Below are 27,186 nucleotides of genomic sequence, written 5' to 3' on the forward strand. Positions count from 1 at the left end.
GGAGGCAGCTTGTGTGAGACTCACCTCACTGACAATCCTAGCCTCCGACAGTGTTGGTTAGGTTGGAACAAACACGGTGAAGAACTTTCCTTTATAACAAACCAGTGGGGTTTTACTCAGACCTAAGGTCAAATCCTAAAACTTGGCCTTCACTTTCTTCAGACTTAAAATGGGAGCGATTCTGAGTAATCCCAAACTTTTGAGGGCATTGAACAAGATCACCTGGGGGAAGTATATGAACCCCTAGCCTAACAGTGACTCTCTGGTAGGTGGGATTGTTACTGTTTTGTGTTCGGTAGCCATCAGGCTGCCCTACATTGCAGGAGCAGCAGGAGAGGAACCCTATGTCTTGCATTTCTGTGTGCATTTTCGGGTAAGTTTGTCACTTTCCACCCAAAACCCTGCTTCATGCTGACAGGGTTGCCCAGAATCTGCTGGCTGACCTGCGGGCCCTTCCGACCATGCAGTTTGCAGTCCGTGAACACAGAGTGTCTCTGTCTTTACTTAGTTCTGTAATTGCTTTAATGGTGTCTCGAGAGTTTTGGGTGAACACATTTCAGCTTCTTTTGTTAAATGTATTTTATCCTTGATTCTCAAAGCATGGTGTTGTGTGTGATGGTATGAGGGTAGGCTTCCAACAGACCTGGGTGTAAGCTCTACCCCTGTTCCTGACCAGCAGCTTGAGACAGCTTCTCTCACATCTTCTTCCTCCTCCATAAAGTGAGAGTCAGGTCCATTAGTAGTGGGGTCAGCAAGGTGATGACCCAGAGTAATGAACGCGAGAGTGCTCAGCACCAAACAAGTAAATTCTAGCTGTATCCTTCCTTTACTGAGTGTGCAGTAAAAATTATGATTTTTTTCCTACGTATGACATCTTGCCCCCATACGCTAAATTAAAAGCCCCAACAGAGTCAAAGAAAAAAAACATCTACTTGTACTTTAGATATTTTAAAACATTCTTTCATTTTTTCTTTTGAGTGATAAAGTTTTTATCTATTTCTAAGATTTGGTTTCTCTTTATCTCCCACTCCTGAAAAATCCCTTTGAGTTTTTTTTTTAATTTTATTTTTGCCCTTGATCCAGCTTTTATGGGCTGATTAAAGAATTTTCTCTCTTCCAAGTAGCACGAATACAACTTCCTCTGTTTACTACCTCAGTGCTGGCTCACGTGTTCTCAGAAGCGTGGAATTTTTACAGGACGTAAAATCCAGGGCAACACTCACATCCAGGCCCCGCAGGGCACTGTGTTTCCCGCATGGCTTCACCGTCTGACTCTGTGAGGCGCTTGGTTAAGCACGGCCTTAAAGATGCTGACACAGATCAGCGTGTCTATCTAACATCAGCGCTGCCCGGGGAGGAGCGCAGGACAGCGGCTTGGAAGCCACTGCTGGGGGAGATCCATTTCCCACAAAGCAGAATAAGCCACGCACAGTGGGGACCTGTGTTCAGGACCCCAGGGAGGCCCACAGGAACGTTTTTTAATTAGTGGAGAAAATTGAAAGCAGAAGCAGATGGCTTACCAACTCTACCATACAAACACTAAAAACACGGGGAAAAAATGAGATTTCCTCAAGCTAGCAAGCATCTGGAATAATCTGGCGCAGCTTTTAAGAAAAGAAATATATCTAGGTCTCCTGATCTAGGTACTGAGGGTATTTGCATATTTCATATATTTAAGTATGTTATTTATTTTATACTTTAAATAGTCATATCTATGCTTTGCTTTGGATATAGTTTTATAGATAATATACTAAAACTCTTGAACATTCCTACTTAATGGTGGTACAGGCTGAGTGTTTGTATCCCTCCCAAAATTCATGTTTGAAGCCTCTACTTCAGATGTGATAGTATTGGTGGGTGGGGCCTTGGGGAGGTAATCAGGGAGGGATGAGGTCTTCCCCAGTTGGGTCAGTGGGTAAAGAATCCACCTGCAGTGCAGGATTGCCAAGTTGCTTCAGTCGTGTCCAACTCTGCAACCCCATGGACTATAGCCTGCCAGGCTCCTCTGTCCATGGGATTCTCCAGGGAAGAATACTGGGGTGGGTTACCATTACCCTCCTCCAGGGAAATCTTCCAGACCCAGGGATCAAACCCAGGTCTCTTATGTCTCCTGCATTGGCAGGCAGGTTCTTTACCAGTAATGCCACCTGGGAGGCCCTCATGATGGGATTAGTGGCCTTAAAAGAAGAGGAGGAAGCAGGTCTCACCCTCTGTAGTACAGGCACCCAGGACAAGACACGGGGAGGAAGAAGCCATGGCAGACAAGGAAGAGACCCTCGCTGGAAACCCACCACACTGGCCCCTTGATCTCAGATTCCAGCCTCCAGAACTGTGAGAGGATGCATGTCAGTCATGTAGGCCGCCCTGTCTCTGGTGCTTTAATGGCAGTTCAGCTGACTTTGTACCGCCCTTGACACCAGCCCTGGGTGACAGCTAAGATATCATCCAGCCTTCGTATTTGTTCCAGGCCCCAAACAAGTCTGTGCACAGCCCAGCCGGGTCCATGTCTGTGTCCAGCTGCCTTCCTGACATGGTATCTGCATGGAGAAGAGGATGAAGACAGGCTCTGAGGCCACATAGGCCATTTACAGGATGTCCAGGACAGATAGGCTGTAAGGAGCTTGCCCACTTCATCCCCCTGTTACCACCCACCACACTTCGGCTGTACCCATGGAGGTAAAGAAGACGACCACTCGAAGTCTCATCCAGGAGTCTCGTGTGCAGGTGCCTTTGAACCTTCAACTCTGGGAGTCCAGGCCCCTTAGAGCAAACACCTGCCACTTCCTAACTGTCCAGCAATAGAAGCCCTCAGCCTGCAGGCTCACAGGGCCAGGGAGCAAGGGCTGGAAGTGACCCTTGACCAGTGGTGGACCAGGGTCAGTGTGCAGAGGCCCCTCAGGTGGGATAACTCCACCTGCAGGTTTTGTACAATCCCTGGGCTCCCTGGTGAGATGGGGTCCAGCTATCAGCGGCAGGAACAGTTTAACAATGCACACCTTCTTGCGTTGCTCCCCTCTACCTGCTCCACATTTCTGGAACCTCCTCCCTGATAAACCCTTTACACGCCAGTCCTTGTTTCCAGCCTGCCCAGCAGACTTGGGCATCACTGTGGATGTGGAGTTATAGCCCTACTAAGATGGTGGTCCTGCCAAGATTGTGCTTCTCTGCTGCTCAGGAGGTAAGCTCTGTCCCGGGCCAGTGAGGGCAGGGCTGGTGTGTCACTGGAAGGCAGTGAGCCTTGGGAAGCAGCCTTGCTTGTGCACGGTGTTGTTGCTCTGATTCACAGAGCATCACAGCCTCTCAGGATGAATCATCTCCCGGGCACAGACGGGAGTGGATCTGGAGGAGACAGAACCTCTCCAGATCCCCACAAAGGAGCCTTCTCCTGCAGAGCCAACATGACTGTGAAACAACTATTCCCTGTCCTCTGCAGGCATTTCAGTGACTTTTAAGGGAAAGCATCAATCCATGGATGGCCCAGCCAGAATCCCTTAAGAACATGTAACTTGCATTTCCAGATCAAAACCACATCCCTACGTGCAGGACCATTTGTCCTCAGGTTAGGAAAGCATGAAGGCCTGCCAGGCTGTCCTCAGCCATCCAAGGTGACAAAAACCAAAGGTCATAGAAGAAAGAAGAGAGTGCCAGCAACCGTGTTGCAAAGCATCAGCTTCCAACATGTCTGGAAAGCACCTCGGAGAGTTTTATCTGTATCTGTGTTTATTCCGCTTTCAATTCTGACTAGTTAAAGTCATCTCTGGATATTAACTCTGACAGATCCACTCTGCGCTGATTCAGAAGTCATGACATTGAGCATGACACCCTGTGCTCCAAGTTACCCATGGAGGTAAAGAAGACTACCACTTGAAGTCTCGTCCAGGATCCATCCTTTGCCCCAGATTCATAGCCGGGGTCCCAGAAGCTCTGTGGCCTTGAAGCAAAGCTGGTCAGTGAAACACCCTCATCCCTCCTCTGAGTTGCTCCTCCCTGTGGGCCATGGAGTGGAGCTGGCTTTCCTGCTGCTGATGGCCAGGAATCTACCAGATGGGTCATGCATGTTATCAATCACCTGGGCATGACAAGGATGCTTGGCAGTTCACAAGACTGGTTAACCAACCATCCAGCTAATCCATAGGTGATACTAATGGGTAAAGAGAAAAGATTAGGAGAAAAAATGAGACAGAACCTGGAGAGAGGTCAACGCCCCACATCCTATCATGGTATCCAAAGTGACCGAGAGCTCACAGCCACAGTGCAAAGGAGGGAGACACTGTGAGCAGCATGACTCACAGTGTCCAAGTGGTAAAAATAGCCTGGACTCATGCGAGAATCGTCTATTTCTGCTCCTGAGTTGAGATGCAAAGTTGTCCTGGAAGCAACATCACACTGCGATGCACAGCATCTCCCAAACACCCCGGGTGCCTCCCCACCCCTCTCCCAGGCCCCCTGCCCTACTCCACACTGCCCACAGCTCACAGCCTCATCACTCAAGTCTGCCTCCCACCCTCAGGTAGAGCGTGGGTTTCACAAGAATGGGGCTTCCTCACTCGGCCCCCCATGTGGCCTTCAGCACCAAGGACAGCGTCTGCCGCTGTTACTGACTGACTGGATTGAAGAACTCCCCTTCCATCAGGTATGACCTTGCAAAGAAGATCCCAGGGTCTATCTGGAGCACTGTTCCCACAAACCCAGGAAGCCCCAAGCAGGACGGTCAACTGACCATGGTCCCTCATAAGAGCCCTGGCTTGAAGGGGCCATTTAGGCATAACTAGAGAGTAGAATCTGGGTCTCCTGAAGGCACATATGGGCTTAAAAACAAAGGCCAGAAATGAAGGAAAGAAAACCCCCTAAGAAGAGAAAGGGATAAAACAGACTACCGGACTTCCCTGATGGTCCAGTGGCTAAGACTCTGCACTCCCAATGCAGGGGGCCTGGGTTCAATCCCTGGTCAGGAAACCAGATCCCACATGCCACAACTAAAGAACTCAAGTGCCTCAATGGACATCAAAGATCCCAGATCCCACATATTGCAGCTAAGACTCGGCAGAGCCAAATCGATAAATATTTTTATTTATTTATTTTTCCTTCTCTTTTTTTCTTTTTTTTTTTTTATTCTTTTTAATTTAAAAAAATTATACATGTGTTCCCCATCCTGAACCCTCCTCGCTCCTCCCTCCCCATACCATCCCTCTGGGTCGTCCCAGTGCACGACGATAAATATTTTTAAAATAAATAAATCTACCTTTTGGGGAAATTAAAAAACAACAACAACAGACTAAGGAAATGGGAAGGAGGTTAAGGGTTGACTCAATATTAACAGTGGGGAAATGGAAAGTTAGAACCAGGGGTGATATTTAACTATCAGATAACTTAAAGCTCCAAGAAGGAAAAAAAAGGCAATGAGTTAAAAAAAATTGAAAATAGATGTGAAAACAAGCAAATAAAAAAAAATACAGGCACAAAACTAAGAGGAAAGCCAAAAGTTAAAGATTAAAATTTTAAATAAAAACAAAAAACAAATGAGCAAACATATGCTAAAGCAAGAATAGAAATTGAAAGCTAAATAGATACAGTACTTCAAAACAATAAAAAATTTTTTAAAAGGACATGATTTTTCCAGCTCCCAACCCCACCTCCCCGCACTCTGGAATGATTGTGAGAATTGAAGGGAAAAGAAAATAGAGGTAGAAATAAGGAACCTACAGATTAACTAAAGAGTACTGCTACCAGGCCAATAAGAAATAAAAACACAATTGCCAGGACACCGGGGCCTACAACAGAATGCATTCATTGTGATTTAAGAAAGTAACACAGCATAAAAAGACCATAAATAAAATATATGAAGGACAGCACAGCCTTGAGGAGTATATCTCTCTCTGGAGTGAATATCAGTTTACTGTAAGATGTCACTGGGTCCCTGTAATTTTTGCAGAAACCCCTGGCACAGACACCAGTCACTCAGAATTTATGACCCACTGGGCTGCAGGCATGTTGTACTCAGTCCCAGAGGGACTCAGGGATTCAGCGAGTGCACGTGGGTGCACACACACAGACACACGCAACTTCAGCTCGTTGTCATTTTAAAGTAAATCTGGGTCTCTGGATTCTTGTGAACTGTTTATTCTTTTTTTTCTGCCCTCAACTTATTTAGAAGGTATACTTTTTATTCACATTGCTAGATGTGATTCTTAAAATGTTATGTGTACTCCTTAATTAGTGCTGCCATCATCCTGCTCCTTAATGATGTAAGTGAAAGTGAAGTGGCTCAGTCGTGTCTGACTCTTTTCGACCCCATGGACTGTAGCATCCGTCCATGGCTTCTCTGTCCATGGGATTTTCAAGACAAGAGTACTGGAGTGGGTTGCCATTTCCTTCTCCAGGGGATCTTCCCAACCCAGGGATCGAACCCGGGTCTCCCGCATTGTAGGCAGATGCTCTTACCGTCTGAGCCACCAGGGAAGTCCTTAATGATGTAAGGATCGTAGAATTCTCTTCCCATCTTGCGTGATTGTTCATAATTTCTGTTCCCTCTCACTCCTCTCAGAATTCGTCATTACTGCCGCGTGGTTGCGGTCATCTTCTGTAGTCAATGCTTATTAACGATTGACCACATTTCTCCCTTTCTTACACCTTCATTTCATTTCTTCATTCTGTGATCAGTTTTCTTTGGCTGGAGGACATGCTGCAGTAGCCCTTTCAGTGAGGGTCTGTTGGTGGTTCTCAGTGTTTGGCCAAATGGAGTATGTTCTCATTTGTGAAGAATAGTTTAGGTATTGAGTTCTAGGTCCAGTGTGTTTTCTCACTTTCTCTGACATCTTGTTGATTTTTTTTTTTTTTATGATTTCTATGACTGTTGGTGAGACATCTCCTCTTGGTTTGCCTTTTTCTTGGAGACAGTCTATACATTTTCCTCTGGTTAGGATCATCTTTCTGTGTAGTTTTTCTCTAAGATGTATAGGTGTGGAATCACCTGCATTATATGCTTCTTTCACTAGTTCTGTGAAAGTGAAAGTCACTCAGTCATGTCCGACCCTTGTGACCCCATGGACTGTACCCCTCCAGGCTCCTCTTGTCCATGGGATTCTCCAGGCAAGAACACTGGAGTGGGTTGCCATTTCCTTCTCCACCACTAGTTTTGAGAAAATCTCAAATCTCCTTAGATGTTGCCTCTTCCTTTCTCAGTGTTCCCTCATGCTGGAACCCCACCCTCTCCCTGCAGCGTTTCTATCAGTTGATTAAAGGACATTCTCATTTTATCTTCCTGCCTTCTCCTTGTGCCTCCCGTTTCCCACTGTATGCTGACTGCAGGCAGTGTCAGCACCGCCATGCTCCTGTGCTTTAATTCTCTCATCAGATACATTCAATTTGCTCATTAACTCATCTGTCTTATTTTAAACTCAGTGCATATTTTTACTTTAGGAAATTCCAATTTGCCTCATCTCTTTTGAAAGTGTGCTTCCCCCTTCATGATTTATTAATGCTTCCTCCTTGCATGCCTTGAACATCTTGAAAGAGACTTACCAACTCACTTCTTACTGTTCCTAAGTTCTTGGGAGGCAGCTCTGTCCACTGACATAGACACATGGTGGGTGGTTTCTTGGTAAATTGTAAATGTTTATACTGTGATCCTTCTCTGTGGAACTCTGAAAATTCTAGCTGAGAATTTCCTGATGGGAAGGTGTGTCTGGTGGGTGCCCCAGGGATCCCTGACTTGAGACCATGTTGTTTTTTTAATGTGAATCTCTCAACTTGAGAGATTTCCTGACCACATGCATATTAACATCTCAGACCTCAGTTCCACATGACATGAAATTTCCGGCAGAAAACATGCCCCAGTCTCAGGCCCAGAGGGTCACCCCCATTGTCCCCTTCCCTGTGCCAATGAACAGTGATTTTAGGCAACACTTTCACCGGACAAGTCATCCTTTGAGAGTCCCATCTTAATGAGGGGCATCCGTTCCTACTCCTCCTGGAGGGACCACTACAACCCAAGCCTCGTTTACTGAGACTGACCTCTCCACAGGGAGGCAGTAGCCTCAGCTCGGGTGTCAGGCTCTATATTTCGTGTCTGTCTTTAACATCTCTGCCCCGGAATGTTCCCCTTGCTCTCTCATGCGCTCAGCTCTGCCTTTGGCAGCATCTGCTGCTACGCAACCTGGTCAGAGGCTCTATCACAGGAGGTTACACGTCGCACGCACGGTCTGTCTCAAAGCAGATTTCTCCCAAGAAAAACAGTGATCTGGTGACACCAGGACTGAAATAGGCAGAAACAGGGTGGGGCAAGTGCCCTGGGTTCAGCCTCTGGTTTATCACTCGGAATACATCCTGGTCTCCGTGCTGGTGTCTGTGATCCAGCCTCTTGTGGTGCCTGTTTTTCTAACTTTGAGGCTTACTATGTCCAGGCCCGTTAGCTAAGGCCAGAAGGAGCACAGCCTGGGATCAAATTAAATTGGCCATATTCAGCCACTGCCGCAAGTCAAGGGGGCTGCATAGACTGGTGGCGGCACCCTCAGAGGAGGAGGGTCCTGAGAACTGGGGTCGGTGCTCAGTGATTCTCAGGAGCAATTGGGGAGGGGGCAGCAATGGGTGTGACTTTGCAGAGAAGCTCGGACTGTAATCTGTGTCCAGGCAGCCAGGTTGGGTGGTGGGAGAGGGCGTCACTCAGAAGCAAAGCTTGAGGCAGGTTTTTGGTTTTTTTTAGATTACATTATTATATTTTTATTGAAGTATAATTGCTTTGCAATGTTTTGTTAGTTTCAGCTGTACAATGAAGTGAATCAGCTGTGTGTATATATATATCACCTCCCTCTTGGACCTCCCCCCAACGCCACCCTATCCCACCCCTCTAGGTCACAGAGCACTGAGCTGAGCTCCCTGTGCTATATAGCAGCTTCCCATGAGCTATACATCTTACACATGGCAGTGTATATACGTCGATCTTTTTAAAATTTATTTAACTGGAGGATATACAATATTGTGATGGTTTTTGCCATACATCAACGTGAGTCAGCCATAGGCATACCTGTGTCCCCTCTCTCTGAACTACCCACCACACCTCCCTCCTCACCCCATCCCTCCAGGTTGTCAGAAGAGCTCAGGTTCCCTGCATCATACATCAAACTCCCACGGCTGTGTTTTACATATGATAATGTATATTGTTCAATGTTGTGTCTGCAGTGGATTTCTCATGCAGAAACAAGAATTTTTGCAGGATTTCTCCCTGACCTGGTAGAAACATTGTTACCACCAGCAGGGCTGGTTTTTCCTTTTCTCCCTTCCTGGGACTTAGCTAGCCTTTCAGGGAAATGTTTTCAACAAAGAGAAACTCCTTGTTCTGAAGGAAAGCCCGGCTCTTCTGAATTCCTGGCCCTGACTGTGTCCCTGCCTCTCGTTCTTGCTACGTTCTGTGTGTGACCCACTTGGAGCTCTGCATCTTCACTCCGTAAAGTCTCAGCCATCGAACTTTGAAGAATTCCCCTGGGAAATAGCTGGTTCTGCTCTGCTGAAAGCTAATGAGATTGACGAAGCAGCAGGTGACCTGCGATGAGGATGTCCCCCCCGCCGCCAGCCTCCTAAGGCTGCCATTGGTCCAGACCAGTCCGTTACTCCAGTTGTGTTTGCCAGGTCTGTGAAGACGCCAGACTGGCAGAGAGGCTGAAAATACACGGCAGGGAAAAACCTGAGACGTCGGCTGGGAAGGCTGGGCTGAAAGGTGGCTCTCTATCTCTAAGGCATACTCTGGCAGGTGCACGTCAGCTACAGATGAGCTGGTCAGTGCTTCCCCCATGAAGGTCCAAGGTACCTGAATGTTTACTGTGTCCATTAATTAGAAGGTGGGCCAGAGACGCAGCATGAGATGGTGCTTCCGTTTCTGAATCTTTGTAATAAAGTGTGTTTCTGGGTTGAAGAAGGCCTTCCTTATGAGGAAAATGTGAGGGAATATCACTTTTAGTTTTTAGGCTCTTAGTGTACTTTAGCAAATCTGAGGTTTAGGAAAACCTCGTTGTACAGGAAAAAGCAAACCCCATCTGTTTTCGTGGGTCCCTAAGATCGTATGCTGTCCTATAGGTGTCTTTTAGTAGCCAGTTTATGGTGTGAAGGAGGAGCTGGCCGTGTTCTCCTTCTGGATTTATTTCTGCGAACTTGGGAAGGTAAGAAGCATGTCATCGTTGCAGCCTTCTTTTTACCCTTTTCCGTGAAATGGATCCTAGCAACAGCCAATCCACAGCCCACTTCAGTGCGTCTTTTCTGTGGATATGGATGGGCTGCTGTGCTGCTGCTTTGATCCTTTGGTAATTTTATTCCTCGTCGAACTCTGGTCTGCTGGGTGCATGGTCGAGTTCTCTCTCCCTCTGTCTGTCTCCCCTGTGTGCACGCTCTTACACACACACACACACACACACACCTGCCACCCCTCAAAGCACAAGCTGTAACTCCTGCAGGTGACGCCCATTTATTAACTGGCCAAGGTGGAAGGATTTTCTGGGAAGATGTTGCAGTTTGAGGTTCTGTTTAATATTTTATTTCTTCAGTTCTAGCATGCACAGTCTTCACACTTCAATGTTTTTCTGAAATTCTGAAATAGGGATGTGTTTTACAATCCATGGCTACTGAGACTTGCTGAGTTATGACAAGGATCTTCCCTGAGCATATCTTTATGTATGTGGGCAAATTTAAGTGAATATTGACCTCATTAAATAATAATAAAATAATTTAGGGTTTAAAATATATGTACTTCATATAACTATGTTTTTAAAATAATATTTTGTATATATTATATATACACTTTAAAATAATGCAATCATAATACTAAATTGGGAGGTCATAATCAGAATTAACATGTTCTAGAATTCTTGTACTTTCCAGAAAATGATAAAAGAAATAATTTATTTTAAACTCAAATAACTTTAAATATACCATATCTTATTGGTTAGGACACCAAAGTCACTGCTTCTTGTTTTGAAGAAAGCAATTTTTTAAAGTTTTTTTTAATCTTCATTTATTTATTTGGGTGCACCAGATCTTCGTTGTAGCACACGGACTCTCTAGTTATGGCCTGCAGGCTCAGCAGTGGGAGGCGCGCGAGACCACGGATGTCAGTGGACTCATGGACTTTGCGGTGCCCAGACTCAGTAGTTGCAGGACAGGGCCTCTCTAGTTGTGGTGCACAGGCTTAGCTGCTCCACAGCTTGTGGGATCTTCGTTCCCCGACCAGAGATTGAACCCATGTGCCCCTTGCTGCAAGGGGCATTGGATGACCTAACCACTGGATGACCAGGGAAGTCCCCAAAGTCATTTTTTTTAATATGGTAAAATGCACATTACTTAAGATTTACCATTTTGACCATTTTTAGATATGCAGCTTCGTAATGTTAAGTATTTTCACACTGTTGTATAATCATCACCTCATCCATCTGCAGAACTTTCTCATCATCCCAAATTGAACTTATATTTATTAAATAATCATTCCTCATCCTTCTCCCCTAGCCCTTGGTAACCACCACCCTACTTTCTGTCTCAACGAGTTTGACCAAAAGGTATCTAATAAAAGTGGAATCATATGGTATTTGTCCTTTGGTGTCTGGCTTATTTCACTGGGCATGATGTTCTGAGGTCTCCTCTGTGTTATTAGAATTTCCTTCCTTTTGAAAGCTGAATAATATTCCACTGAATGAATGTAAAACATTTTGCTGATCCTTCATCTATTGATGGGTGCGTGGGTTGCTTCCCCTTTGTGCCTGTTGTGAATAATGCTCTTATGAACACAGTGTACAGATACCTCCTAGAGACCCTGCTCTCAGTTCTGGGTAAATCCCACAAGTGGAACTGCTGGATCATCTGCTAGTTCTAGGTTTAATTTCTGAGGAACCACCAAACTGTTTTCCACAGTGGCTACACAATTGTACACTGCCAGTACCCATGTACAAGGGTTCCAATTCCTCCACAATAAGTGACTTGAAAATTATTTTTGTGGTTGTTTTGACTTGGATAACAAAGATACAGCAAGATATTAAGTAGTAGACAAAGATAGCGGTGAAAAATTCAGACCTCTCACCTTGAGTCCTAATGTATCAGCCATATCCCCAACCTGCTCTCCAGAGGCCACCTGTTCCTCTCGACAGCCAGCACCACGCCTGGACTGCTGGGTGCATCTAGTTTTTTCTTATTCCATTGGCTTTATATTCTGTCCAGTAAACCTCTTGTTTTGAAAGGGGAGAGTTTCACTTACTTATGGCTAGAATGTAGATCACTAGAATTACTGCCCATCTCCTTCCCCCAAGCTTTCTGGTGTATAATTTTGAGTCCTTCCATCCATCACTATTGTATCTGTAAAAGGACTTGATTAAACCCCCATCTCCCATCTTCCTACCAGGCAAGAGAAGGCTGTGGGCAGTGCGCTTGCCCACTCCTCCTCCCTCATACCATGTGCCTTCCCATGAGCTCAGCTGTGTCCTGACTTTACACCAGAATGAATGAGTCTCACTTAATGGCTGTGAGTCAGACCCTGAAATCAGGCTTCCTGGATGTGATTCTGGCTCTGCTCCTAGGTGATGGCAGGAAGCAAGGTACTCATCCTCTTGGTCCTTGTCAGTGGAATGAAGATAATGGTAATACCTACCTCAAAAGGGTTATTTTGAAAATTAAACAGGATAATCCAGAGGACGACAGAGGATGAGATGGCTGGATGGCATCACTGACTCAATGGACATGGGTTTGGGTGAACTCTGGGAGTTGGTGATGGACAGGGAGGCCTGGCGTGCTGCAGTTCATGGGGTCGCAAAGAGTTGGACATGACTGAGTGACTGAGCTGACTGACTGACTGATCCTTATAAATACCTTAGCACAGTGCCTGGTGTTTAGGAAATGCCCAGCACTTCTTGGCCAAAATGATGATGGTGATACTGCTGATGACAACTTTGTCAGGACTGGTAACCTTTAAAATCTGTTTTTTAATTATGTAGATTCCAAATGTGGAATTATAAAAGCTATCATCATAATTCTTTAAACATCGTTGACTGTAAACCCAAGGTGTAGTGATAAAATACTGTTTCCTTTACACTAGTTGCCAGTATCAGACCCCATGTACTGGGAGAAGAAATATTCTTAGTGTCCAGGTCAAACAGGATCTGCCTTTTTATATTCCATAGCTGCTTAAAATAATGGGAAGTTGAGGGGGAGTGGATTTTTGTATTTAGACTCCGGAACTCCGGCAGTCTTTCTGGCTGTGCGTTTCTCCTGGAGTTTCTGAATGACCTTCTTTTAACATTGAGGGAAGAAACCTGTGCCTTCTTCCAGCATCACTGACGCCTTCCAGTGCTCTGTTCTCTTTCCTGTTGTTGACGGAAACAATACAACGAACACAACTTGCCTTTGTGAAGCCCACAGATGTTCGTTATAAATTGGACAGATTGCTGCAGGCCAGCTGCTAGACAGGGATTTCTTTTTATCATTTCTGGATAGTCACTGTTTCTTTTATCTCTGATTACCCGCTTCTTTGGTTTTCCACTGTCTGTTTTTTTGTTTTTTTTTTCTGGAGTAAATTTGTGAGCTACTTATTTAGAGCGGGTGTGAGTGAGATAAATTTTCTGAGTGCTGAAAATATTTACTGTTGTTGTTTGGCTTCCTTTTTATTTTTGCTCACTGAGTGATCGCTTGTGAGGTGCATAACTCAAAGTTTGTCTCCCAGCTTTGAAGGCACGACCCCACTGTTCAGCGTGTGCTGTATTAATGGAAAGTCAGATGTCAGCTTGTGTGCCTGTCTCCCCGGCCGCCACTCACCTCCTCTCAGATTCCAGGCTGGAGCCATCTCGTCCCTTCCAGTACTTTCCTTCTTTAGGAAAGAAGAGGAAATTTTGCTGTGGCTTTTCATCCTTTCAGTATTTGCTACTATTTTCTCTCCTACTACTATCCTCCTACTAGGATAGATTCTTCCAGGCACTTGTATGGTACTTCCAGGCCTTACTAAGGCCTTTCTTTTTTTTAATTAAATTTTTATTGGAGTGTAGTTAGTTTACAATGTTGCATTAGTTTCTGCTGCATGGCAAAATTAGTCAGTTGTACATACACGTGTATCCTTTTTTAGATTCTGTTCCCATGTAGGTCATTACAGAGTATGGACTAGAGTTCCTTGTGCTGTAACAGCAGGTCCATATTAGTTATCTGTTCTGTATATGTGTGTGCATATGTCAATTTCCCAGTTTATCCCTGCCTAGAAGATCTTTCTCATTCTTTCAGTAGTATTTTAATGAGGTTTTCAAGACACAGAAGACAATCAATGTGCCAAATCCTCCTCCCGGAGTCAGAAGCCCGGCTCCATCATAGCCTCTCATCCGGGCCACCAGAGGCTTGTTTTCCAAAGAACAGACTGGCTTTGCTGGTTCCCAGTGTCAAGTCTCTGCTTTCTGTTTCACTATTTTTGCTCTTATCTTTGTTTCTACCTGTCACATGTATCTTTTCCCTTCATTATTATTGTTTTGGCTAATTTATCAATTTGGATGTTGATTCATTTATGTTCTAACCTTTATTGTCCTAATATGTGCATGTAAAGCTGTTTTGTCTAAGTACCTCTTCACCTGCACGCCTAGGTTTTGGTATGTAGTTTGCTTTAATAAGTAGTTTTTTCAACAGGATTCAGTTCTAAATAATTTTATTCTTTGGTCCAATGATTATTAAGAAAGTGTTTGTTTTTTTCTTCATTTCTAACTGAGAGTGGCTTTTGCTAAATGTATTGATTTTTTTTTTTTTTTTTTTTTTTTTTTTTTTTTTTTTTGCTGCACTTAGTTATCTGACCCGGGCCCTGAGCAGTAAAAACACAGAGTCCTAACCACTGGACCACCGTGCGTGCTTGTCCAGCTCTTTGCAACCCCCATGGACTGTAGCCCACCAGGCTCCTCTGTCAATGGAATTTTCCAGGCAAGAATACTGGAGTGGGTTGCCATTTCCTCCTCCAGGGGAATTTTCCCGACCCAGAGATCAAACCCGCGTCTCCTGTGTCTCCCACATTGGCAGGTGGATTCTTTGCCACCAAGCCACCTGGAAAGTTTCCTAAATGTACTGACTTCTATATCAACTGTACTGTGGTTCCAAAACACAATCTGTAAGATACAAAATGATATGAGATGTGTTGTTGCTTCATGGCTTAGTACTTGATCCACTTTTGGAAGGGAGAGAGGAAGGGAACAGAGAGAGAGAAAGAAGGAAAGATTAGGAGAAACAGAGAAAAAGACAGCATACAAGTGCCTGGAAGAATCTATTCTATAATTGCTGGATGCAGAATTTTCTATGTGCGCGTTGCTTAAAATTGCTACTGTTGCTTTTTGAATATTCCACATCTTTCTTATTCTTGGTCTATTTATTTTTTAACATGGTTTAGAGAGTGTTTTCAAGTTTCTTGTTCTGCTGGTGAAGATATTCCATTATACCTGTAATTCTACCAGTTTTGCTTTGAGACCGTGATATGAATTGATTGTGTGCCAGGAAGTCGCGCAATGAGCTGGGTGGATTGAACCCCCTACTATGTAGCATCTATGTTACTAAGTGGTAGCTTTTTTACTCCTTGATGTCTACTTTGTTTTATTTATCTCTTTAAAGATTTTTTTGGACAGTGGACCATTTTTAAAGTCTTTATTGAATTTGCTACAATATTGCTTCTGTTTTACATTTTGGTTTTTTGGCCTTGAGGCATGCGAGATCTTGGCTCCCTGACTAGGGATAAACCTGTATCCTCTGCATTGGAAGGCGAAATCTTAGCCACTGAACCACCAGGGAAGCCCCTTCTACTTTGTTTTAGATTCATTAAGCTGTGCGGGCTTCATTTTCTGCCTAGGATTTTTCTTGTATACATGTTTTCCATTCTTCTGTTTTCAGCGCTTCTACTTCCTTATGCTTTAGGTATGTCTCTTATAAATAACATATGTCAGGATACTGTTTTAAACCCAGAGTGAAAATTAATTTTAACTAGCAATTTCAACTAATTAATGGCGATTGTGAGTGCTGATCTATTTTCACTTGTTACCTCCATTTTTATTTTTATTTTTGTCCTGCTCTATTTTTTTTTTCAGCCTTACTCCCTTTTTCTCTCTCCTAATTTGAAATGTGTATAGTATTTTTATTCATTTGGTAGTTACCCTTGAAATTTACCCAGGCGTATTTAACCTAAGCCTAAAACTGAATAATTTAACACATTTCTAGAACACTGAAAAGATGTTAGTATCACCCACCTCCTGATTTACATACTATTGTTTTCCAGTGTTTAATTTTTTTAAATGAACCTCACAGTTGAGGGGCAGGGGTCATATAGCCTTGTTATTTGTTTGGATTCATGAACAAGGTGTTGGTTTCTCTGTTCACCAGTTCTTGCCTCCTAAGCTGCCCACCAGCATCGTTTCTCTTCCTCCTGTAGAACTGTGTTTGGCTCAAGTCTCTTCATTTCTTAATCTATCTTATTTCACTTTGGTCTTGAAAGACAATTTTCTTGCGTTCAGAGTTGGCAACTAGAGATATGGATGGACCTAGACACCGTCATACAGAGTGGAGTAAGTCAGAAAGAAAAGCAAATGCTGTACATTGATGCATATATGTGGAATATGAAAATAAAAAACTGGTGTAGACAATCTTATTTACAAAGCAGAGACACAGATGTAGAGAACAAATGTATGGACACCAAGGGGGAGAGAGAGGTGGGGTGGATCGGGAGACTGGGATCGAAATGTACACACTATTGATTGATACTGTGTTTAACATAACTAATGTTTAACGTAACGTAACATAACCCACTGTACAGCTCGGGGAACTCTACTCAGTGCTCTGTGGTGATCTAAATAGGAAGAAAATCCAAAAAAGGGGGAATATGTGCACACATATAAACAATTCACTTTGCCATGCAGTAGAAATGAAGGCAACACTGTAAAGCGACCGTACTCCAATAAAATTTTTTTAAAGACACACAAAAAAATTAAGTCGGCAGCTACTTTCTCTCGACACATTGTCATTCTGATGTTTGTTGCTGAGTAAATTATCTGCTTTTTTCCTCTGACTACTTATAAGGTCTCCATGAAGTTTAGTTCATCAGCTTGACTACAGCATGTCCGTGAGGCATTCCTGTGTTTATCTCTCCATTCTTTCTGGAACTCTTATTAGAAATGGGTTGAACCTTCTTATTCTGTACTCCACACTCTTAACCAACCTTTTATATTTTCTGTCTCTTTTTCTTTTAATAGTGCAGTCTGGATATTTTCCTCAAAAGTATCTTCTAGTTAATTTTTTTTTCTTCAGCTGTGTCTATTTTGCTGTTTTTAATTCTGTTGAGTTTTTCTAACAACTGAAATGTTTTCACTGTTTAAAACTCAAACTTTTTATTTTTTTCTGTTTATTTCTGATAGTCTCTTATTACTTGCTCATCTTTAAATATTTCTATTTCTTTTGTAAATATTTCACAAATTATTTATATAAATATTTCCATAAATATTTTATAAACAATTGTTCTATATTCCTACTATCTAATATCTGAAATCCTTGATTGTCCAAAGCTATTTTTTTCTATTGGTTCTCACTCACAGGGACATGAAGTCTTTGTGTGGGAGGAACCTTAACTGTCAGCTTATTGCTTGATCTTATTTTTTTAATATTTGTATTTTCTGGCTGTGTCAGGCCTTAGTTGTGGCACACAGGATCTTTTTGAATCATGCAGGCTCTTCTGTTGCCAGGTGACGACTTAGTTGCCCCAGGAAATGTGGAATCTTGGTTCCCTGACCAGGAATCAAACCTGTGTCCCCTGCACTGCGGGGCAGTTTCTTCACCACTGGACCACCAGAGAAGTCCCTGTTTGATACTTTGTTGTTGTTGTTTAGTCACTAAGCCGTGTCCGACTCTTTGCAACCCCATGGCCTGCAGCACACCAGGCTTCCCTGTCCTTCACCATCTCCCTGAGTTTGCTCAAACTCATGTCCATTGAGTCAGTGATGCCATCCAACCATCTCATCCTCTGTTGCCCCCTTATCCTCTTGCCCTCAGTCTTTCCCAGCATCAGGCCTTTTCCAAGCCGTTGGCTTTTCACATCAGGTGGTCAAAGTATTCGAGCTTCAGCATCAGTCCTTCCAATGAATATTCTGGGTTGATTTCCTTGAGAATTTCCCAGTTTAATCGCCTTGCTGTCCAAGAGACTCTCAAGAGTCTTCTCCAGCACCACAGTTCAAAAGCATTAATTCTTCAATGCTCAAACTTCTTTATGGTCCAACTCTCTTATATGCTTAAATTAGGAGGGCTTTCCATCCCAGAGCTTTGATTCTAGTTCTGCCTGGAGCCAGGGGTCATCACTTACTTGACACTATGTCAGAATCTATAGAACAGTGAGTCTCAAAGTGTGGTCCATAGATCTGCATATCCATATCCCACTGGATAAGAAACTGCTGGGGGCCTGGGAATCTGTGCTTGGCGATGCTAGTCCTTACACTGAGGCCACTTCCATCGATTCTCAGCTGAGAATTAGGGGTCAGGGATCAACTTCACCGTCTTATGTCTCTACCAAAGCTGCGTAACTCACCATCACTATTATAGTTGGCATCCTACATCAGTGCAACTTGGCCCCTCCCAGTAGTTCTTCATGGAAAGGCAGTGGTCTTTGGTGATTTTCCTCCACAACCAGCATGTCTCCAGGTGTGTCCTAATCCTGGGTCTTATTTTGCAGTAAGAGAAACCCTTGGAGCATGTCGTCAACTTTAAAGTCAGAAGGGATGGTCTATCTGTTGAGATTTTAATTTCACAAATTAGTTTTTTTACTTTTAAGGTTCTAAGTCCTTCATTTTTAAATACAGTAAGCATGTTTGTCCTGTCCCTGTGTCTGACATGTGTGGCCCCAGTTCTGCAGTGTTCGCTCACCTCTGCTGAAAGTGAAAGTGAAAGTTACTCAGTCATGTCTGACTCTGCAACACCATGAGTCCATGGAATTCTTCAGGCAAGAATACTGGAGTGGGTAGCCATTCCCTTCTCCAGGGGATCTTCCCAACTCAGGGATCAAACCCAGGTCTCCTGCATTGCAGGCTGATTCTTTACCAACTGAGCCACCCACCCCTGATGACTAGGGCTTGTTTCCTCAAGTGCTTAATCCCAGACTCGAGGTCCACAGCATGATCTGTGGACATTTTCTGAGATCTGTCTTTTTTAGCACATTCTTCCAGAGGGGATTTTCATTTACTCCTGCCAAGAATCAGAGCAGAGGTGAGTGGGATTTCCCAGCCCTGGACACTCCAAACTGAGTGATCCAGGCACACGAAGGGTGAGGGCTTGGGGTCCAAGTTCAGGCTTGTGGCTGCAGGTTCTCTGAGTTGAAGTCACCCCAAGCTACAGGTCACTTGCAAGATCTAAGGGACAAGAATATTTACTTGCAAGACTGCTGTCTCTGTCACTCACTGGTGAGGAGGAGCTTGAGTCTGTGTCCTCACTCACAGCCCTCTCGAGGAACCCTTTGACCGCACAGGCGGCCTCCATACCTCTGAACCACAGAGTGGTGTGGGGTGAGGTGTCATTGCTATCGATGGTGGTGGTAGTGTCCACATCGCTTGTGCTGTTGGTGGTAGTGATGTTAGTGGTAGTGGTGGTGGTGGTATGGGAGGGATTATGGTCAGGAATCAGTCAGCTTTTCCTGTGAAGAGCAGATAAAAGCTATTTTAGGCTTTGCAGATCATATGGCCTCTTATTACAGGTGTTTAACTGCTCTTTTAGTGCAGAACAGTTAGAGGCATATGTGAATGAATGGATGTGGATGGGGTCCAATAAAACTGTATTTATGGATGCTGACAGGCTTCCCTGATGACTCAGGTGGTAAAGAATCTGCCTGCAGTGCAGGATATCTGGGTTCAATCCCTGGGTTGGGAAGATCCCCTGGAGAAGGAAATGGCTACCCACTCTAGAATACTTGCCCAGAGAATCTCATGGACAGAGGAGTTTTTAATTTCTCAGTTTTCATGCATCATGGAATATACTTCTTATCTTCAGTCATTTAAAGATGTATAAAATCTTTCTTGCTTGTGGGTTGAATTTGTCTGATGGGGTATAGTTTGCCAATTCCTGGTGATGATAGTGGTGGTGGTAATGTGATGATGATGGTGAAAATGGTGATGATGTGATGGTGGTGGTGATGGTGATGATGGTAATGATGGTGGAGAGGGTGGTGGTGGTGATTGTGGTGATGATGGTAATGATGGTGGTGGTGGTGGTGGTGATGGTGATGATGGTGATGATGGTGGAGATGGTGGTGGTGGTGATTGTGGTGATGATGGTAATGATGATGGTGGTGGTAGTGATGGTAATGATGGTGGTGGTGGTAATAGTGGTAATGATGGTGGAGATGGTGGTGATGGTGATGATGGTGATGATGGTGGAGATGGTGGTGATGGTGATGATGGTGGAGATGGTGGTGATGGTGATGATGGTGATGATGGTGGTGGTGATGGTGATGATGGTAATGATGGTGGAGATGGTGGTGGTGATGATGGTAATGATGGTGGAGATGGTGGTGGTGATGATGGTAATGATGGTGGAGATGGTGATTGTGGTGATGGTGATGATGGTGGAGATGGTGGTGATGGTAATGATGGTGGAGATGGTGGTGGTGGTGATTGTGGTGACGGTGGAGCTGGTGATGATAGTGGTGAGGGTGATGTTAATGATGGTAGTAATGGTGATGGTGGAGATGGTGGTGATTAAAAGCTAGAGGTGGTAAAGGTAGACATGATGGTACTATTGGAAAGGAAGACTCTTCCCACAACATCTTCCTTAAGACTGAGATAGAGACCCACAGAGCTAAAGGAAGTTAGCACAACTTTCACGGACAGCAGAGTCCTTGACACACAGGTTTACACACTTCCGATATCACAGCATTTCTTCTCCACAGTCATGAATCAGGCTCAGATTCCTGTGCTCTTCCCAGAGGTGCTGTGACAGAGCCTGGCTCCCCACAGGAGTCTGAATCAGCTGTGTGAGCAGAAAGTCCCCAGCCACCTGAAGTGATGAGTTGGGTGATGCAGCATTTTGCAATTGTAATGTGCCATTTAAACGTTAAATAACAATAACCGATCTGGTTCTAATGCTTCATTAACTTTCTCCACTGCCAAATCACAGGCTTTTCTGTATGTTTATGCTAAAGGCAGATTTTAATTGTTTTAATGAGGATTTGCAAGCAGATCTCTTCTCTCGACACTTGGGCATATTGGTGAGAATGCATCTATTATTTACTTAGCAGGAGGGAAGTATTACTGTTGATACAAGAGGCGTCTGACAGAGTTGGGGTTTAGGGAAGACCCCGCACCTGGTGCCCTCCTAACACTTTGCTGACTGAGCCGTGTGAGGGCAGATTGTGTGAGGAGCAGTCCAGGCCTGTCACAGGGCCCAAGCGTCATGCTAAACGAATCTGCTAATTAGTTTTGTTTTCCCCATCGACTGCCTAGTTAGTTTGCTCTGTTCTCCTTTGATTCAAAGATGCTGCTCTAAAGGTAGTTTTACGTGTTAAATGTGACTCTTGCTGCGCAAAATCTGGCACAGATAAGGGTCTTAATCAGCCACAGAGGCACAGATATCAAGTACTACTCTACAAAATTCCTTCCTCCCCCAGTAGACACACATTAACAGTGCAGATGCTTCTGTCTTCCAGGGGATGGGGGAGTGAGTGAGAGGAGGTGGGGAGATAGATTTTTTTTCAAAATCTAGAATTGTGTACAGGCTCAGAGAAAAGAACAACTCATAGGAAGACGGTTTAGTTCTTCACTTGCGTTTACTTCATTGCTCATACCTCTGGAAACTATTACACTTACAACTCTGGCTCCCAAAACTTTCTTTAGATTTTTTTTTCTGAGTTACTTCCTCAGAGCAAAACATTTATGAAATATTGGAAACAAGGTTGAGAGAAACACAACCTGGAATACGTAATCCCAGTTTCTCCACAGAGAGGTCCATGTATGATTCTGCCATATTCATAATAAAGGGTCCTGGTGGTGCACGTGTGTGGTGGGGCCAGATGCAGACAGAGCTCAGCATCGCTCAGACCCTGTTTCTGGTGAGGGAGATGGAGGCTGGGCTCGCAGTCCCGGCCGCCTTGTTCTGAAACCCCTGCTGCGTTGGGGCTGGAGCTTTCTGTCTAATGAGGAGGCAGGCTCAGCCCGCGGTGTGCCCTCCGTCAGCAGGTCACATGGCCTGTCTGTCCACGGGCTTTCTTTGGTCCAGCTGAGATCGGGGAGACCCTGCCTCTGCTCTCCACACTCCTAGGGCATCTGTCACTCCATGTTCCGGGGCCGTACGTGAAATGCCTTTCCTGCACTCCAGAGGCACAGACTGAGAGTTCATTTTGCTTTGTTCTGTTTTGAAGACATTTCCGTTCTGACTTGGTTTCCCCTGTGGTTCAAATGGTCAAGAATCTGCCTGCAGTGCATGTAACCCAGGTTCGATCCCTGGGTCGGGAAGATCTGCTGGAGGAGGAAATGGCAAACCACTCCAGTATTCCTACCTGGAAAACCCCATGGACAGAGGAACCTGGCGGGCTACAGTCCATGGGGTCACAAAGAGTCGGACACGACTAAGCAACTAACGCAGTCAACTCCATTCTGACTGCGCATTTGCCAGAAAAAGAAAGCTCTATTGTATTAACAACTCAAGAGGAGAGGTGCAGTCGTAATTAATCCAGTATTATATAGGATCTCAAGGAGAAAACCGCTCCCTCCAACAAAATGCCGTGCAGCCACACAGAGGATGACCCCTCGGCCAGGAGGAACAAAGCGCTGACACGGACGCACCGGGCACCCTGAACACACGACACTCAGCGAGAGAAGCCCTGCGCAGAGACCACACGCATGATTCTTTTCATGTGGAACATCCAGAGTAATCAAACCCATACACGCAGCAGGCAGACTGTCAGCTGCCAGGGGCCGGGTGAGAGGGCAGTGCTTGCTGTGTAACAAATGATGGGAATATTCTGGAATTGGATGGGAGGAAGACTGCACACTGCTGTGAGTATGCTACAGCCCTGGGAATTGTACACTTTAAAAGTCAGGCGGGGCCTTCCATGGTGGTTAGGAATCCAGCTTGCAATGCAGGGGGTGTGGCTTCGATCGCTGGTCGGGGAACTGAGATTCCACAAGCTGCGGAGCAACTATGCCCATGTGCCGCAACTACTGAGCCCACACCCCGGAGCCTGTGCACCACAACTGGAGAGCCCGTGCACTGCAACGGAAGAGCCCGCAAGACACAGCCAAGATCCCTCGGGCTGCAACTAAGACCTCGTGCAGCCGAATAAATAAATTAATATCTTAAAATTCATTTTAAAAATAAAAAAGTAAAAGTCAGGTGAACATTATGATGTTGGTGCATGTGCGCTGGGTCGTGTCCAACTCTCTGCAACCCCATGGGCTCCTCTGTCCATGGGATTTTCCCACCAAGAATACTGGGGCAGGTTGCCATTTCCTTCTCCAGGGGGTCTTCCTAACCCAGGGATCTTCCAGACCCAGGGATCAAACCTGTGTCTCTAGATTATATCCCAATAATGTTGTTATTTTTTAATGAATGAAATTACTAACTAAAACGAGAGAACAACAGAACTGGGATCTTCCTGAAACAGCACGCACCCCTCAGCTGTGAGGGCTGACGGTGAGGTCCGCAGTCCGACAAGCTTCCCCAGCTTTCCCCACGTGGGTGTCACTCCAGCTGAGAGAGGAGATGGTACACCTTGGAGTCAGACGTACCTGGTTCAAATCCCACCTGTTTCTCTTCCTGGCTGGAGCATCTTTTCTTTTTTTCTTTGCTTTTTAACACACTGTCTAGGTTTGTCATCACTTTCCTGCCAGGAAGCAATCATCTCCTGATTTCATGGCTGCAGTCACCATCCACAGTGATTTTAGAGCCCAAGAAGAGGAAATCTGTCACTGCTTCCACCTTTCCCCACGCCCCCTCCATTTGCCATGATCTTAGGTTTTTTTAATATTTAATTTTAGGTCAGTCTCTTCCTTTACCCTCATCAAGAGGTTCTTTAGTTCTCTTTGCTTTCTGCCATTAGAGTGGTATTATCCGCATATCTGAGGTTGTTGATATTCCTCCCAGCAATTCACTAGAGAGCATTCCCTAAAAAGTTCAAAATAGCCCTTGTGGTGGTGTTTGTTTGGATCTAAATCAGTAGCTCCAGGTGGTCAAGACTCCACCTTCCTGACTGAATCCCAGGAGGTGCTAATGCTGCAGGTTCTCAGTCAACTCTGGGTGGTAGAGATGTAAGCTGTGCCTGCCTCCAAATGCCACAATTTCAACCGACTTCAGGATTGGTGCAAGGCAAGGAGATCCCTAAGTAGCGTTAGTCCAATCCTGAAACACTTCAGACTGTTACTTTTGACAGACATTCACTGAACACCAGCTGTATACTAGGGTGAGAACAGGGAGGAAACTGTGGTCCTTTTGTTTCAGACTCTGGGCAGGGCAGGGCTGAGGAGGCGGTGATGTTGAGTAGCTGTCACATTGGCAGAGAAGGATAAACCAGGAGCTGTAGGAGAAACCGGAGCCCAGCGGCCAGGAACGCACCAGAAAAGGGAGGGTCACACTGGCTGCGCTGGAACAAGGGACTCCATCCAAGAAGAGGAATTTAAACAAATGCAACTACATGTTATTTGTAAGATACTCACTGCAGATCCTGGCAGAAGGAGCTGAGTCTGAGAAGCAGATCTGAGCTTCAGGAAGGTTTTTCTGGGCTTGGTGGTACATCCAGCCCTACACAAGGGGCCCATCAGCTTCTCTGTGGAAGGATGAAGATCAGAAAGGCTGGATGTTTGGACCAGAAACACCTGGAGGAGCTGGGAAGGTGACCAGGTGTGGAGGTGACGCTCACATGCATGATGTGCTTCACAGGCACTCGGAATTCCTGGTTTTAGCTCTTGGTTGTTCCCGGGCCCCAGGGCTGAGGGCTTAGAGGCCCAGGAGCAAGAGCTGGCACTGTGTTCTGACCTCTCTCACATGTGTCACGGTATCAAGCTGGTGACACCCACACCTCTCAGTGCATACCCTGCCCTCAACCAGTCTCTGTCAACGTGATTAAACTGCTATTTTCCCACTAATTGCAAGGGTGTCTTCTTTCTCTCCTCTGCTCGGTGTGAAATTTTAGATTCCTGTGTGTGTGCATGCTCAGTCACTTCACTTGTATCCGACTCCTTGTGACCCTATGGACTGTAGCCCCTCAGGCTCCTCTGTCCCTGGGATTCTCCAGGCAAGAATACTGGAGCGGGTTGCCATTCCCTTCTCCAGGGGATCTTCCCGACCCAGGGATTGAACCCGAGTCTCTTATGTTTCCTGCATTGGCAGGCCACCTTAGATTCCTGTAGCTACCTCCAAACAAAGCAGTTATAATGTAAGACAATTCTTAAATCTCCTAGAAAGCCAGAACAGCAAAAGCCTCAAGACGGAATGTTGCTACATAATAGTTATTAACTTGCAAAGAGGAAAAGCTGTCTCCCCAAAATCATAAACTCTGGTGTCTTCTTCTTAACATTTGAAACTCTAGAAAGGAACTAGGGGGAAATAGTTTAGAAGAATTCTTAATTGTATCCCAGATACACAGGTGTTTCTCTAAGCCAAGCACCCTTGAGGCAGGAAAATTTTCAGTCCACTTCCTGGGACCCTGCTGAAGGCTAGTGTGAATGTCAGACTAATTCTAACATGTGTGTAGAACATACTAAAATGTGCATGTAAGATTTTCTCAGCTGGGGAGCTTAGTCCATGTACAGCACTAACATGTAGGTCTTCTTATCACTTACCTTCTAAATCTGTGTGGGGCATTTTTATTTTTTGTTTTTATCATACAAAGGCATGTTATGATAAGTTATAAGCAAAAGCAACTTAGTTCTTCAGAAAAAAGAAAAGATAAAATAGATCAATATTTAAGATATACTAGACAAAACATCTGAAAATATAAAGATAAAAATACATTACTCAAAAATTTTGAATTTATTAGTATATAAAGCTTTTAAACCCCTCTAGTTAAAATTTCATTCACAAGAGGTTGTAGGTTGGTTGCTTGTTGAAAATCTATTTGAAAAGATCAAAAGCTAAAATAATTCTTTATTCCTTTGTTCCATCAGTACTAAGTCACAAGATCTTTGTAAGTCAGCCCTTGCTTCCTTGGTGCGAGTTTTTCTGCTGGGATGAGGAGCCTAGGAGAGTTGAATGAATGGCCCCACTTGCCCCGTGGTCGAGGCTGGTGTGAGTGGGCTTGCCTGTGGATTTCAGAAGTCAGCTGAAATCCTGGTGTTCTCTGGGGCGACAGTGGTCCTGACTCCTGCACAGCCTCCTTCATTGGGAAGCAGAGTCTGTCCAAAGATGTTCAGGGTCTATCTCTGCCTCCCTCTGGCCACTGCCCCCACTGAGCCTATCTAAACCATCAGGGTAAGTGGGCTCAGACCAGTGACTGTTCACCCCAGCGACCAGGACACACTGGGACAACCAGGGTCTGACTGATGAGCTTTTCAGGTGTGATTTCCTTGTCTCATCTCTGTTTCTTCCTCCTCCAGGAGAAATGGGCCCTGTGAGGCAAGTGTGACCCTCGAGTCCAGCCCGCCAGCCCGACGACCAGCCGGGAGGACAGCACCATGGCTGGAGTCGTGGAGCAGAAGAGCGGGCTGGTGCGCGACAAGCTCGGCGAGGCCAGCAAGAGGAACGGCCTCATCAACACGAGGAGCCTGGTGGCCGAGAGCCGGGATGGTCTGGTGTCCGTGTACCCCACTCCCCAGTACCAGAGCTGCCGAGTGGTGGGCAGCGTGGCATCGGCCGGCCCAGACGGCGCCAGGAATGAACCACTCCAACAGCTGTTGGACCCCAGCACGCTCCAGCAGTCAGTGGAGTCCCGCTACCGACCCAACCTCATCCTATACTCGGAGAGTGTGCTGCGCCCCTGGGGGGACGGCGTGGCAGCTGATTGCTGTGAGACCACCTTCATCGAGGACCGCTCACCCACCAAGGAGAGCCTGGAGTACCCCGACGGCAAGTTCATTGACCTCTCGCCCGAAGACATCAAGATCCACACGCTATCCTACGACGTGGAGGAGGAGGAGGAGTTCCAGGAGCTGGAGGTCAGAGCATATGTTTGTCACAGGCCATCGGGAGTGGGATGTGGGGCTCTGGGGGGACGAGAGCCAGGCAGGTGCAAGTCAGGACATGAAGCCAGTGAGC

At 45.3% G+C, this 27,186-nt stretch overlaps 1 protein-coding gene and 1 non-coding gene across 2 annotated transcripts in view; both read left to right on the plus strand.

Annotated features, from left to right (window-relative positions):
* SYNDIG1 (synapse differentiation inducing 1) overlaps positions 1-27,186 on the plus strand; it is a 102,127-nt gene that overhangs the window by 22,522 nt on the left and 52,419 nt on the right. Inside the window, exon 2 of the mRNA XM_010836355.1 lies at positions 26,529-27,086. Coding sequence (XP_010834657.1) covers positions 26,607-27,086 — 480 coding nt within the window. The 5' untranslated portion in view covers positions 26,529-26,606. The remainder of the gene's footprint in view (positions 1-26,528; positions 27,087-27,186) is intronic.
* Positions 4,884-4,956, plus strand: TRNAG-CCC. The gene has a single exon. It is a non-coding gene; the product is annotated as a tRNA-Gly (tRNA).

This window comes from Bison bison, unplaced genomic scaffold (assembly GCF_000754665.1).
Source record: "Bison bison bison isolate TAMUID 2011002044 unplaced genomic scaffold, Bison_UMD1.0 scf7180017864063, whole genome shotgun sequence".
NCBI classification, from domain to species: domain Eukaryota; kingdom Metazoa; phylum Chordata; class Mammalia; order Artiodactyla; family Bovidae; genus Bison; species Bison bison.